The sequence below is a fragment of the Notolepis coatsorum genome, assembly GCF_963971535.1.
Source record: "Notolepis coatsorum genome assembly, chromosome: 4".
In the NCBI taxonomy this organism is placed as follows: Eukaryota; Metazoa; Chordata; class Actinopteri; order Aulopiformes; family Paralepididae; genus Notolepis; species Notolepis coatsorum.
Window position 1 is genome coordinate 52,511,851 of NC_140168.1, and position 12,667 is coordinate 52,524,517.

Here is a 12,667-nt window from a genome sequence, read left to right on the forward strand (position 1 = left end):
ACCACAGGTTTCTCCAGGTCAACAGTTCCAAAACACAAGCCATGCTGATCGGTACCCCACACCAGGTCCGGTCAACCACCATCACCACCATCTCCTTCTCCGGTCAGGACACTCCCCTTTCCACCCTTGTCACCAACTTGGGCGTGAAAATGGACCCCCACCTCACATATGATACACACATCAAACACCTCTGCAAGACCTCTTTCTTTCACCTCCGAAACATCACTAAACTCCGCCCCTCACTCACCCTGGCAGATTCCGAGAAACTCGTCCACGCTTTTGTTTCCTCCAGGCTGGACTATTGCAATGCACTCCTCATCAAGATTCCTAGCAAAAGCATTAAAAAACTGCAAACCATCCAGAATGTCGCTGCTAGGATCCTGATGAGGGTGCGCAAATATGATCACATCACCCCCACCCTCAGATCCCTTCACTGGCTCCCCGTGGAACACAGAATTGAGTACAAGGTGTCCCTCCTCACTCACCAGTGCGTACACGGTGGTGCCCCTGCCTATCTCAAGGAACTCCTCACCCCCCAGTCCTCCTCATGTTCCCTCCGCTCCGGCACAGCCTACCTCCTCAAAGCCCCCAGGACTAAGCTGCACTCCATGGGCGATCGCGCCTTCTGCTCTGCCGCACCCAGACTTTGGAATGCTCTCCCCATCCACCTGAGAGCACCACAATCCGTCAAGGTTTTTAAAAGGGGCCTAAAAACATTTCTTTTTAACAAGGCTTTTGCCTGAATTTTCTTTTACTTTTATTTTTACTTCTATTCATTTTACTATTATTTTTATTTTATTTTACTCTTAGGTTCTTCCATTTCACTGGTTGTTAGTCTTTTTAATTGTTTTTATTAATTTTAAATTGTTTTATTCATTTAACTTTTGTCTTTATCTCCTGTAGCACTCTGAGATTCTCACGAATGTAGAGCGCGGTACAAATTGAATCCATTATTATTATTATTATTATTACAAGACGAGGAAACATCAGGATAGACCCGACGTGGATTCCAGGGGTAGGCAAATCTCCGGTAAGCACTCAATATTGCGTAATTTCTCAAAACTTTTCATAACAACTAGTTACACAGGGTGCAAGCATCCGCTATGATGGAAACGAAAATAGAGGAAGAACGAGTGGTGACCATGCCTAGTGCTATATAGTACGTCACTAGGGTGGGGCCTGGCAGGTGCTGGGTGTATTTGTTTTTATTCGTTGATGGAGTACACTAGGTACTGGAGATGAGGTATATCTCGATGGCGAAGAGCAGGACGCGATTCGCCAGTACGACTATATAACATGTTCACGTCTTAAACTCATACTGAGGCCTTAGTTTTGGTTTTAAATTGCATATCATCATTCATTTATTTATTGTCACACAGAGCAGAAGAATTTTGCCAAAACAAACCAATAGTATCTAGCTGCAGAACGGCAGACCAGCCACATCTCGGAACCAAATAAAAAATATTTTTTCTTTTTTTTTTAATCCCAATTTCTCACATTGCATTCACCCTGAATGTTGACGTTATCCAGGTGAAAAGTTAACTTCATAAATCATTTGATGTATAATTAAATCAAAGGAAATGCGTTTGGGTCTGAGAGTGTGGCTGGCCTGCCGTTCTGCAGCTGGATACTATTGGTTTGTTTTGGCAAAATTCTTCTACTCTGTGTGACAATAAATAAATGAATGATGATATGCAATTTAAAAGCAAAACTAAGGCCTCATTATGAGTGTAAGACGTGAACATGGTCATGTTTGTTGAATAAAAAAAATAAGAAAATAATTTTTATCGGATCGGAAAATATCGGTATCGGTAGATACTCAAAATCACATGATCGGGATCGGATCGGGAGCAAAAAAACGTGATCGGGACATCCCTAGGAGCAGCATATTTAAAATCCCTTTTTTCCCAATTCAGTTCTCATAAAGGGAACATCCAGTTTTAGAGCATCTTGAGAATGAAGAGCAATTGTATTGCTTCTCCTCGAGATCTTCCAGCTCACGACGTCTTTCCCTTTTTTAAAACCAGAAACATATTTGGTGCCCCTGAAACCGCAACTTATTGTCGTAAAACTTTTTCCTTTCTGCTATACTGGTGTGTTTGAAGGGCTGTTGTTGTTGTGGCTGTGTTCACCTGTTACACACAGCCTATGGTATTTGTGAGGGATGGCACCCTCGTAACTTCCTTCCTTTAGGGTGTCAGAGAGGAGTGCACGGGCGAGAGCTCTTGTCGCTATGTTTCCCTCCTGGTCCCCCTTGAAAGAAGCCTCTTCTGCTGCTGGAGAGTTGGGACGCGTCTCTGTGTCGCGTTTTACTCTCCTTCCCCTCCTCTCTGCATGTGGTCCAGGAGGATTTATCACAAGTTACAACAGAGCACTAAAGTAAACAAGGCCATATCTAGAGGGGTCGGCTGTAGTGGAGCTGGGATTGTGTTTTGATTACTGTGTCGTAGGCATCCGAATGCACTATACACAAAATGTGACGTTGTTGACGAGTGAGATCAAAGTCTCTTACAGTAAGTCATATCGGAGTCAAAACAGTGACTGCTCTTCTGGAAAAGAGAAATAGGCTAGACAACTAAATACAGCTTCTGAATGTGATGTCTGGAAACAATTCTGTACTTCAGGGTTGCACCAATACAGATCATGTTATTGGTTAAATAATTTTTTCCCAGTGACCCAACTTATGGTCTAAAGTCTATTTCTGTCTACTACAATGAATGGATCGGATCGGTACTGTCTGAGACGTAAACAAGGACTCTGTATTGGTATTGCCCAACTGTACATTCAAACTAACATTTGTGTCTCTCCTCTTTTTCCCAGTCATACTGTGCGACCCCGGCGCGACCTGCAGACGCCATGACGCTCCCTCCCGCTCTGCCCGCCGCGATGCAGACCCCGGGGCCTTTGACGGCGGACGCCGCCCCCCTGTCTCTTCCAGAGCTCCTCGGGGACGTGCCGTTCACCCTGGCGCCCCACGTGCTGCTGGCCATGCGGGCCGGGTTCCCCTGCCTTCCCGACCCTCTGCTGTCCCGGGACGTCAACCACAACCTGGCCAACTTCATGTACGACTTCACCCTGGAGAACTCTGTGCTCTGTGATCTGTAGTCTCCCCCCCCCCCGGGCAGCATCGCTTTCTACATCAGCCCTGGTCGAGCCTGTCCGCCTGGCAGTTAGCTGCGATTCAGTTCCACCGTAGGCTGTATTTAAAACATGCAAGCCTGGTTATGATCAGCTTAGAAAAAACATAATGTCAGTCCGGTGTAGGAGAACTGCATGCAGCGATGATGAACACACTCTGTACACAGAGGACAATCATTAGAACGGCCAACTGTGGTTAAAGGAGTCTAGATGGATGTCATAGCAAAGGCAAAGTAGTACTGGTGTAGCGAACTAGCTTATTTATTTTTCTCATGTAGTCATGAGTCAAAAGGTAATCATGCATTACTACAGGAATTTTGAGTAAAAGTGTCAACATGAAAAATAAATGTCTTTTGTACATATAAATAGTCATCAGCAACATGGCGGTGGGGCGTTCTGCGGAGGTGGTTGTGGGGGGGGGGGGGGTATTCATAGTATTCGAACGCAGACATCTTGGTTGCAAACAACAGGTGATTGTAATCAAATAGCATCATCATCAATAAATGACAACTGTGGCTAATGAGCGGTGGCAATGCACCATGTTGTATGTGGCGAAGCATGTCGGCAGAATGAATTCAACAGAGAATTGTATAAAAATAACTACATTGTATCAAGTATTGTCTACTTATTTTCCTATTTATGTCGGAATTGAAACGCAAGGGGGTTGTTTCAATAATGAAACGAGACACTGTATGACATTTTTTTTTACATACTGTAGTTCTGTATCTACCCTTTACCATTTTTCTCCAATCTATTTAATGTTTTATTTATTCTGTCTCCATTTTCTATCTAACTATTTCCACATTTGTCATGGGACATCAGATTTGACTCTGTTGCCAAAAAAAGACATTGTGTAGTAGCCGCTGGTGAAAGTTAAGATTACCCACGATATTCTTTTACTACACAACATATAAATCAAAGGTTCTCCCAGATTGTAAAGGAGTTGCATATACTTTATTTTAAATGAATATAGTGACGTTGGTCGTCAGGGTTTCGACTTCTGTTTTATTATCGCCGTTCACCATTTCCTGTACAAAATAAATTAACATAACTTTTCCACTGTCTGCAGGGAATCGTTGGCTTTTATACTGCGTAGTGAAACTATTATGAAACCAGAGAGGAGGCGGGGACTGTGTAGCTTTATTATGTTGCTAAGAGACTGTTTTGTACACCAGTAAACATATGTGCTACCAAATGAAAGCTCTGTGTCTCTACCACCAGGGTTTGTAGGTGAAAGATATGCCACCAAATGCCAAATTTTATATCTAGTTTAAAATATGTTATATATATATATATAACATATTAGTCAAATGTGTGGACGTTTTTATGCAATAATTGCATATCTTTTTGACCACTTTTAAATCTGAAAAGATCACTTGCTCTTGGAACACTGACATTTCAGTGTGATGTGGTATTCCACGTAATGTGAAATTACAAACCGTTTTATTTCTTAAATGTATGGGATTAATTGTATGAGTTAATCTCTTCTGCATTTCATGGACCGGTTAAATGCATATTATTTCCTTGTAGACAACACTGCAGATTTCACCATTTTCATTTGTAGTCGTTTTTGTGTGTTTTGTGCACAAGATTGACCTTGTGCGTGCTCACTGGAGTTATATTTTGCCCATAGATTTCTTGCATTGATTTACATTTATGCCTGGCTGTGGGTCAATACGGTTTTCTTCTTAGTCATTTTAGGTTTGAAGTTTTTGGTTTTGGTATTTTCTTTGACAAATGCTGCACATAGTGCATTTGTATTGTTATTTTAAATGAGGAAATATAATTGGGGTTATGTTTTCCCCAAGAGTATGTTCACGTTTATTGTTCACATTGTTGTCCATGTACCAACCAGATCTTTCTAGATATTATGCAACATCACTTCCTGTAAACCTCTGAACTTGTTGTGCCTTTTAATATGAGTAACTTTGAGCGATCTGAATGGTTTTAAAGCAGTCTACCTGAGAAGTTTACATACTCTGATTATAAACCTCTATGAATGCTTTTAGTAAAGGTTATTTTTTGTTGCAGATACTGTTATCCTCTTTCATTCTTTTGGTTGAGTTTGACAATTTGAACATATCAAATAAAATTTGAAAATATTTGTTATTTGTGATTTATTTCAGAGGCAAATTGTGTTATCTATCATTGGACATGATCACCTTGTCTCCCTTATTTTAATATCACAATGTTGACAGCTATGAGGAACTGTGAAAACTTAATTGCATTTGGTGATACAAATAATGGTACATGTAATGCATTTAATACAATTCGGTCCTTGTTACATGTAACTCGTGGAGATCAAGACAAGTTTGTACCATCATTTTAGCAAGCTAACCCCAGTTCATAGATCACCGGCCAATAACCTGCCCTGAAGGAGCTTGACTTCGCTCTGGCTTCAACAAGACTGGCTTCAACCTGCTTCAATGGCGAATTTTTACTTTATGACCAATGAACATGTCCAGTCAGGGGCACAGCGCACCAATCAGAAGATGGCTGTAGTGATTTGAGTCCGCCCCTGTGTGTGTACTAACTGTGTAGTAACTGGTGCCGCGGACAGAGTGGAGTAGAGTCAGGGGTGGCGACATACAACCAGGGACCGAAGGAGGTTAGTAACGGGCTAATGAGGAGGTTATTTATTTAAAACATTACAAATATGTTTTGAATATTTGTAGTGGTTGACAAATAGTAGTTGGGTCAAATAAGAAGTGTTAAACAAGCTGTACGACTCGCTCAACTCGTAGAAATGTAACTTTAGCAAGCCACTATCTGCGACTGGGCACCGTGTGAACTACTGTAAAAGAAAAATATTATTTCCGTAACTTTTTGTCACTTTGTTCCAAACACGTCTGCTATAGCCTTCTGAAAACAACTTTAAAAAAGGAAGTTGTGGCCTACTCTCCGGGACTTTTTGAATTACATAAATACCTAACTAATAGCATTATCCTAATTTATACAACTGGACGAGTTTTGCATCAGAGGGCTAATCATGTCAACATCAGCAACGAGCTCCAGCCAGCAGAGGGTGACGCGCAGCGGTGACGGCTCCCCCAAGACCCCCTCTCCGGGCCCTAGCAACAACAGCACCACGACCCCCTCTCCGGGCCCTAGCAACAACAGCACCACGACCCCCTCTCCGGGCCCTAGCAACAACAGCACCACGACCCCCTCTCCGGGCCCTAGCAACAACAGCACCACGACCCCCTCTCCGGGCCCTAGCAACAACAGCACCACGACCCCCTCTCCGGGCCCTAGCAACAACAGCACCACGACCCCCTCTCCGGGCCCTAGCAACCACAGCACCACGACCCCCTCTCCGGGCCCTAGCAACAACAGCACCACGACCCCCTCTCCGGGCCCTAGCAACCACAGCACCACGACCCCCTCTCCGGGCCCTAGCAACAACAGCACCACCACGACCCCCTCTCCGGGCCCTAGCAACCACAGCACCACGACCCCCTCTCCGGGCCCTAGCAACCACAGCACCACGACCCCCTCTCCGGGCCCTAGCAACAACAGCACCACGACCCCCTCTCCGGGCCCTAGCAACAACAGCACCACGACCCGGCTGCAGCCTATCCGTGCCACGGTGCCGTACCAGCTCCTGCGTGGAACCCAGCCCAGCCCAACCCACCCCGCCTCCTCCTCCTCCTCCTCCTCCTCCTCCTCCTCCTCCTCCTCCTCCTCCTCCTCCTCCTCCTCCTCCTCCTCAGTCTGGAGCAACACAGGAGGACCCACCACGTCCCGTCGCAGTTCCAGTCCCACCAGCCCGACGCAGCTGCTCGCGAACCCGGTTGGGAAGAACGGCTCGGAGGGCAGGCTGCTCGCCAGGCACAGTAGACGATCGCCGCCCGATAGCAAGGGTTCATCACCAGAACGGTCCCCAAATTCACCCGTTTCTAAAGGTAATAATGTTTTTTTTTTCTTCTTCAAGGAGATTCATTTTCTGCATCCATCCTCGGTGTAGAGGATAGCTTGATGCTAGCTGGCTAGCTTGATAATTGGGTCAGATGCAATGGTGAGCAGAGGGCTCTGACGCCAAAACATCAATAATAATAGCGCGCAGCATAATCGCCACATTTTGATAACTAATGCGTAGTATGCCATGCGTAGTATGCCATGCACGACAGGTTTCAAATAATATTGTGATAACATTTATTGAATTGCTTAACCTATGCATGGGCTTTACAGTGACGATTGCATAACTGATTTCCTTTGAAATCATTGTCTAATCATCGCTAATTGTGGTAATGTAATTATTAATGTTGTACTTGTGGTTATATCTTTATGGATGTGGTGGATGCTGCCCGTGTAGTGATGATAGTGATGATGATGATGATGATGATGATGATGATGCAGCTAGGCTGCCGCGCGCCAGGCGAAGATAAACACGACTCCATAATCTTCTAGATGAAATGCTCGGATGATTAGCAAGATTATACAGATCAACGATGTGTGGATACGCATACTAAGCGTATTTATTTATTATACCATCGGTTGTTTACCAGCATTGAAATGGAGAAAATAAATACGTCGTCAGGCAACAGTGGGGCCTTTAGCTGGAGCTCGACCAGACATAAACAGAATGATCTGACTGCAACTAGGTTAGCCTCAGCAGCTAAGCCGTGGTAAATATGAATTTGCTAAACTGTAGGGCCGGAATAATACTTGACTATCATCCGTGTATGACATATGACACGTTTTCCTTGCAGGTACAGTAACTCCTTTTTTTGGGAGCACATTGCAATCCTCCCCAATATCCAGGTGGTACCAGGATAGTCATACTCATCATTACCATATTTTGAGGGTAGGCTGTAAATCTTCATCCCATTTTTAAGTGTACCTTTTGTATTGCTCAGCCTGTCACAATGCACAACGTGTCTCATATTCCTTGCGAAGATACTGTGGGTTTCCTGCAATGCAGAATCCTCAATTTTAGGCAAGTGAACATCCATGACAGATGAGTATGCTGCATTCCTAGTTCAGACCAAGGGACTTCACATCACAACCTACCACCCCACCGACAGCTGTGACCTTCCACCATCGTATAACGCACCATCTATCACACGTGGATGTCACACAGTGAGCTCATCCAACCAGTGGCCATTGAACGACTACCACAAGTTGTTTTTATTATTTTTGGGACTCCTCTGAAACACAGAGAACAACGTCCTAAAATGAGCTGTCCACGTGGACTTGGCTTGGATCTCCAAGAATGCACTTAACTGTTTGGACTAACAGACCCTCATTATCTCCTTCTGAGAATCAGTTGGCGGGGAGAGAGAGAGAGAGTAGTGTGAAATGATTCATTCTCGTACTGTGCTGCCATTACGGGCGCTGACCAGTTTCATTAACGCCATCACCTTCTCCAGTGAGTTGGAATGGGAGTAGCCTAGCACATGCCCACTGCATGCATCATGCAATGCTCACAAACATGCAAGCGTTGTTTGTTTGTGAAACGAGTTCCAGAGCCTGTCGCATTTGTGCTCTCTCGCTTAACTGCTGCTGACGACGTTCTCGGGGCAATGAGGCCGGCCGGTGTGACATTTCATCAGATGACCTTTCACGGAGGTGAGGCGATGACATCATACCTGAGGCCAAGTGCACAAAGCGCAGACCGGCCACTGCCTCATGAACAGCCCAGCCCAGGCTAGAATAATCAATGTCTCGATGTTAAAGAGGGTGGGGGGGGGATTCATAGGAGGAGAGTGGTGGCGAAGCAGTAAAATTCTGTCGTTATGGTTACAGCTCTTTAAGCGTATTGCTTGTAAAGCGGGCTAAGGAGGATGGGAGGCCTGGGAGTGATTTAAAATACATTACTCTGGCATGAAGAGCTTTAAAGTTGAAAACAAAACCAAGTCCTTTCATCTTCACGTGGCAGAGAAACGAGGAGTCTAACTACCCTCCTTAAAAAATAATCTGGTTAGTTGACCTCATCCATATGTATCGGAGAGAGAGTTAGTCTTAATTCTAGTGAACAAGTAGTGAGTGGATGGTCTCATACATTCGTAGAAGATGAAGGTGAAAGTGTCGCTGCAATATCCCTGCTGCCATGTTGATTGCCCTCTGTTGACGTTTCTCCCATGATATAAGATGAAAGGATAGGCTGTGGCTTTCACAGCCAAAGCCACCATAGGGTTTATGCATGCTGAACTAAAAACAATGCAGAAGCTTTATGGTTGGGTTTGGCTGCAGTTGGGTTATTCCGGAGTGCTGCTTTCTGTACAAGTACAGGGCTTTAAAAAAAATCTTTTATATACTTTCTTGTATTTTTTACATGTTTTTAATCCTTTCACTACCACCCTACCTAATGGTTAACCCTTTTACTGCGACAATACAGAAGGTTAACCCTTTCACAACCACACAACTACAGAAGGTTAACCCTTTCACTACCACCCTACAGATGGTTAACCATCTGTAGTGTGGTAGTGAAAGGTTAACCTGTAGTGTGGTAGTGAAAGGGTTAATTTGTTGCTGCTCTGTACATACAATACACAGCCAGGATTTCTTGGTCTGCATCTTGTTCTCCTCTGGTATTGGAGTCTGACCTTCAGATGAACTTTTATTGCGTGGGTGTGACTGGCGATTAATACACGCCAAAAGTAATATGACACAAAACCAAAATGCAGCCTTGCCACCCCCTCATTTTACATGGCCTCTCTTGTAGAGCCTCTTCAGAAACTCCAGTTTTGATTGCCGCTTGAAGCCGAGGCATAGTATTCCTTTTGGTACCTGGCCTGTAGTATTGTGAAAATGATGAGACGAAACAAGTTAATAAAACAAAAAAGTAAAAACGTTATTGTCCCTGAAGGGGAAATGAAAAACACTCGATAGTTCCCATAGCAAGGCTGTGTATTGTACAGCTGAAACTCCTCCTTTCACCCGTACAATACGTCACCTCCATAGCACCCAGGGGTGAAGCTCTCAGCTTTCTTTCTTTGCAAATACTCAGTGACAGTGATTATATCTGTTATGAAGAGACTATAATTTACATTCATCACATACTTGTCAGTCATCACTTGTCAAATAAGTGTCTGTGTCCATAGCTTTTTACATAAAAGTCAAATTCTTGGCCCTGAGCGTCGTGTCTGGGATCGGAGCCCAACCGCTATTTCAAGTTATTCCTCCCATTGTTTATACAGCTATTTTTGGTACTGCCGAAATCACTGGAATCGCCGGAAAGCGTAACACACATAGAGGGACATTATCCCAGAAAAGCTGTGTTGTTTTTCTTTCTTTCTTGTTTTAATGGCGTGATGACAGTCGGTCGCACACCGCGAGCTCTCCCCATCCAGAGGGGGGGCCAGGGCCCGTGGAACCTACACGTCAAATGGCAGGAAGTGTACGAGGGCCCGTTTTCCATTTCAGCCGTTGGACTGAGCCGGCAGGCCGCTTTACAGCTGTTAGTGAAACAAGGGTCCCGGCGATGACAACATTTTTTATTGGCAACGCGGGCGGGGGAGAGAGGAAATGGGGCCAGGGCAGGGATGCATAGGGGCAACTCCTGTCCTGAGGGGGCTGTTCTGGGTGTAGACGGCTCTCTCAGTCTGAGCCAAACACTTTTAAACACCCTGCACTCTAAAGTCAGTCATTCTGCTCTTTCATTATTATCCATAAATCAACGCTCCAAGTAAAATTGTTACTGTGTTGGGGCTGAGAACCGAGTCCTCGTATCACAGCCATAGAAGAGAAAAAAGAATGATCTCCATTTTGTGTTAGTTAGTATCATGAAGCGTTCAGTTGTACAGTCGATTCAAGTTTCTTTGGTGTGCTGGGGTTATGACATTTGAGAAACCCTGCGTGTCTGAAAACCTAAAACGGACTTGCATAGCTCTCAAGTTTCAAGTTTCAAGTTTCTTTAATAGTTGTCATACAGAAGTACAGAATACTTTCATACAAAATGCTTCTTACTGTTACGCTCCAGAGACTGTGCTAGACAAGATAGTATCAAATAACATAGTATAGCATGTAAATTAGAAGTAGAAAATGAGGTCACAGTGTTCAGTATAGACATATGTACAATGTTCGATGCAGAATAGACGTAACTGAGTTACCATATAATATACAATACTATGCAGTGTACAAATGTACAATACTATATAGTGCAAAGCAGAAATGGGATGAGGTACAATTTAGGTACAATTTCTCTATACATTATTTAAGTTCTCCATGAATCTATAATATGACTGAAATAAGTGCAGTGTTGTTAGGCCTACTGCCAGAACAGAGGCATACCCCTCTGTATAAAGCAGTAACATACACAGGCAGTGCTGCTTGTTATGTGACATGTTTTGTGGCATAGACCTGGTAGCGTGAGCTCTCATCGATTTGCTTTTGAACTCCAGATGTGTCTATGGCATTATAGAGTTAGCATTAGCTTGCTTGTTGAACTCCAGGTGTCTCTACAGTGTTAGGGTTAGCTTGCTTGTTGAACTCCAGGTGTCTCTACAGTGTTAGGGTTAGCTTGCTTGTTGAACTGCTGGTGTCTCTACAGTGTTAGGGTTAGCTTGCTTGTTGAACTCCAGGTGTCTACAGTGTTAGGGTTAGCTTGCTTGTTGAACTCCATATGTCTCTACAGTGTTAGGGTTAGCTTGCTTGTTGAACTCCTGGTGTCTCTACAGTGTTAGGGTTAGCTTGCTTGTTGATTGAATTGATTGATTGAAAAGTTTATTAACAGATTGCAGAATGGGTACAGTACAGTACATCTCAATACATACAATTGTTAAGGGGATGCAGACCAGAGAAAGACTTTCGTCTTGTTTCCACCAGGGTCCCCCATTTTCAATTCATCATAACATATATGACATACATGACATACAGATAGACAGTACTGCTACATCTATACATTTATGACATATCAGATTTGCAAATACAGTACTGTTTGTGATACAAAAGTGTCCAGAAAAGGAGTGTATATACATTTGGCGTAGAAACTGTACATTGGAGGAGGTTGGTGGGGTGGGGTTGGGTGGGTTGGGTGAGGGCTGTACATTGTAGGTGGGGGGGGGGGGGGGGGGTTGGGTAGGGGACACACACACATTTTACACTGTACATTGGAATGTTGACAAAGCCTTACTTGGTCATTTACTGTACAACTAGGTTAGGACATTTGTAGGGGCCAGTTTCGAATTGCAGTCTCACGTAGGTGTTTTTTGAGAGTGTTTTTGAAGGTGGGTAGTGATTCACATTCCTTTACAGCTTTAGGCAGGGCGTTCCACATTGATGTGGCATAATTGCGAAACGTGTTTAGTCCCTTGTTTGAGCCGAATCTGGGTTTTACATGATTTGTGGAGCTCCCTCTGGTGTTGTGATCGTGGTATTCACTGACCTTTGGGAAGTATTTTGACATGTACATGGGTACCTTGGTCGCGTAGTGTATCTTGTAGACCAGGCCCATTGCAAGTTGCTGTACTCTGTCGTCTACTCTAAGCCATCCTAGGTTGTCAAAGTGGGCAGGGGTGAGGTGGGTTCTAGGAGTCAGGTCAAGTAGTAGTCTGACTAGCTTGTTTTGAGATGTTTGTAATTTGTT

At 44.1% G+C, this 12,667-nt stretch overlaps 2 protein-coding genes across 3 annotated transcripts in view; both read left to right on the plus strand.

Annotated features, from left to right (window-relative positions):
• umad1 (UBAP1-MVB12-associated (UMA) domain containing 1) overlaps nt 1-5,242 on the plus strand; it is a 50,513-nt gene extending 45,271 nt beyond the window's left edge. Inside the window, exon 4 of the mRNA XM_084312975.1 lies at nt 2,821-5,242. Coding sequence (XP_084169101.1) covers nt 2,821-3,105 — 285 coding nt within the window. The 3' untranslated portion in view covers nt 3,106-5,242. The remainder of the gene's footprint in view (nt 1-2,820) is intronic.
• A 468-nt stretch (nt 5,243-5,710) lies between these two features.
• The window catches only part of glcci1a (glucocorticoid induced 1a), a 55,088-nt gene continuing 48,131 nt past the window's right edge, over nt 5,711-12,667 (plus strand). For both annotated transcript variants that reach the window (XM_084313018.1, XM_084313019.1), the window contains exon 1: nt 5,711-7,043. In XM_084313018.1, coding sequence (XP_084169144.1) covers nt 6,128-7,043 — 916 coding nt within the window. In that variant the 5' untranslated portion in view covers nt 5,711-6,127. The remainder of the gene's footprint in view (nt 7,044-12,667) is intronic.